The sequence below is a fragment of the Propithecus coquereli genome, unplaced genomic scaffold (genome assembly GCF_000956105.1).
Source record: "Propithecus coquereli isolate 6110/MARCELLA unplaced genomic scaffold, Pcoq_1.0 Scaffold138, whole genome shotgun sequence".
NCBI lineage: Eukaryota > Metazoa > Chordata > Mammalia > Primates > Indriidae > Propithecus > Propithecus coquereli.
The window spans coordinates 3,641,742-3,644,086 of NW_012138080.1; the positions used below are offsets into that span (position 1 = coordinate 3,641,742).

The 2,345-nt window shown below is 37.6% G+C and overlaps 1 protein-coding gene across 1 annotated transcript in view; it reads left to right on the forward strand.

The window, feature by feature from the left end:
• LOC105806128 (chromosome unknown open reading frame, human C2orf74) overlaps window positions 1–1,756 on the forward strand; it is a 6,212-nt gene extending 4,456 nt beyond the window's left edge. Inside the window, exons 2-4 of the mRNA XM_012639190.1 lie at window positions 93–206; window positions 308–464; window positions 1,287–1,756. Of these exons, the coding sequence (XP_012494644.1) occupies window positions 93–206; window positions 308–464; window positions 1,287–1,460 (445 nt within the window). The 3' untranslated portion in view covers window positions 1,461–1,756. The remainder of the gene's footprint in view (window positions 1–92; window positions 207–307; window positions 465–1,286) is intronic.
• Window positions 1,757–2,345: the final 589 nt, after the last annotated feature.

A 2,345-nucleotide genomic window follows, 5' to 3' on the forward strand; every position in this document is an offset into this window, starting at 1 on the left:
TTAAAAAAGATATAGTTTCTATGCTATACCTTAAAATCAGGGCCATTCTTCCTTTTCTGATTTTTTTTTTCTTTTTGCTTATTTGCTTTCAGTTACCAAGGCAAGAGAAATGACAAGGTAGAAAAACTTCCTTGTACGGATGCTGATGGAGGTGTAGACTGTGTAGCTACCAATGTGGAGACGAATAATCTAGGAGACCATGGAAAGTAAGTCTCTTTCTTAGGATGTGGTAGAAAGGCCATTTTTGTGTGTAATATTGGTGGCCAAGATGCATGAATTTTTAAAACCCTGCTGATTGATTTTCCAGGGACATAATGCAAATCATGCCAGTGAGGCCTGGCATTCTTGTCCAGAGACAGAGTAAGGAAATGGTGACCATACCCTCAGTACATAGACAGGATGTGGATGCAGAAGAGGACCAAATAAAAGAGGAGGCTGAAAATGCTGAAGAAACCAGTCAAGAGGTGATGTGTTTTTCCACTCTAAAGGGGCAAGTTAGATTGAAAAAGAGGTAAATTGCTCAACTAGGTGTAATAACAAGGGATGGAGTTGCCTGTAACTTAGGTTTGTTCCTAGAATGAGTCCAGTGTCCGCAGTCATTTAAACCATTCTTCTTAGCCTGTTGATTCATGTCATTAAACCATTTACATATGCCAAGCCTAGAAACTTGCTTATCTTCATTGTTCCATTTGTGTTTTTCTTATTAATTCCCCCTTCAGTTTATTTTTCTCAGAATCCTAGGATCTTAGAGCTGTAAGAGATTATATAGGGGTCCAACCCTCTCCTATGACCGATAAGAAAATGAGATGAATTGTTTACTTCTCCACTGTGGCTGAGCTCAGGAGCAGATCGCATGTCCCTGTGCTAGTTCCAGGCTCCTCTGCACAACGTGGCCAGGACCTTCATGAGCTCCCTGATAAGAATAGCTCACATGTCCTCCCACCACCCAACCATGCCCAGTCCATGACAGAGGTCCAGGTGCCTTTTAGGTTCAACCACTTCATAAGGAAAATAACACATCACCAAATGTCATCTGAATACGTCAATGTGTGCTTTTATAAGCAGAGAAATATGAAAATGTGATCATGGTGGATTATCACCACTTTCCTAAATCCTTTAGAAATACTTTTTCTGTTTCTCATTAACAATGTTCACATAGCCTATATATATATATTTCCTTTAATGCCCCAGGACCACTCTGATAATATTGTACCCCTATTTTTAAAAGCAGAGCTTGTTATGTTCATAACGTGATCATTTATAGTGTTTGTCCCATTCTCTTGCAGAATGACAATTTGCGGAAAACAACTGTACCTCTCAGTAGAACTCATTCAGGTGCTGAAAACCAAAAAAGACCTTTAAAAGGAGTGACATTTTCTAGGGAGGTAATTGTTGTGGATCTTGGGAATGAATACCCTACACCTCGAAGCTATACCAGAGAACATAAAGAGAGAAAATGAAGCTCAAAAAAGGCTAAGAATGAAAGAAAGTCTAACCTTTGACTAACACTGAAATGACTGAGGGTACAAAATCATGTTGAAACAGAAAAATAATGGGGAATTAAGCAAATACAAATAGTATTTTACCTTTGTGTAGAAAGAAATGAGTCACATGCAAAATTCTGTAAGAAAAATACTCAGAGCTTGAATATAGTTTTTTAAAAATCAAATGAGTTCAAGAAATTGATTGTATTAAGTGTCCTTAAAACTGTCTACTCAAACACTGTTCTAACGTGAATAAAGTTATTTGTGTTTGTGCACATGTCTATCAGGTAAATCATATTCAAGGGGGATTTTTAATGTATTCTATCAATATTTTAATACATTTAAAATTGAAGAAAATAAATGATTCCTCATTGCCCTCTCTGGATAACTTTTTTCCCAAAATATTAAGGGTGTACAAATGTTTTTGTTACATGGCTTGAATCAGGGCTACAAGTGTTCCCGTCACACAAATAGCATTCATTGTACCAGTTAGGTAGGTTTTTGTCCCTCTCCTCCTACTCCCTCCCCACTGCTTGACTTTTACTTCCCTTTGTGCACATGTGCCCATCAGTTAGTTCCAATTTATTAGAGAGTACGTGTGATGTTTGTTTTTCCATTCTTGAGATACTTCGCTTAGTATAATGGTCTCCAGTTTCTTCCAAATTGCTGCAAAAGGCATTAATTCATCCTTTTTTATGGCTGAGTGGTACTCCATGGTATATATATACCCCATTTTGTTAATCCACTCATAAACTGATGGGCCCTGGGGTTGATTCCAAATCTTTGTAATTGTGAATTGTGCTGCAATAAACATTCAAGTGCAGGTGTCTTTTTCATAAAATGGCTTCTTTTCCTTTGGGT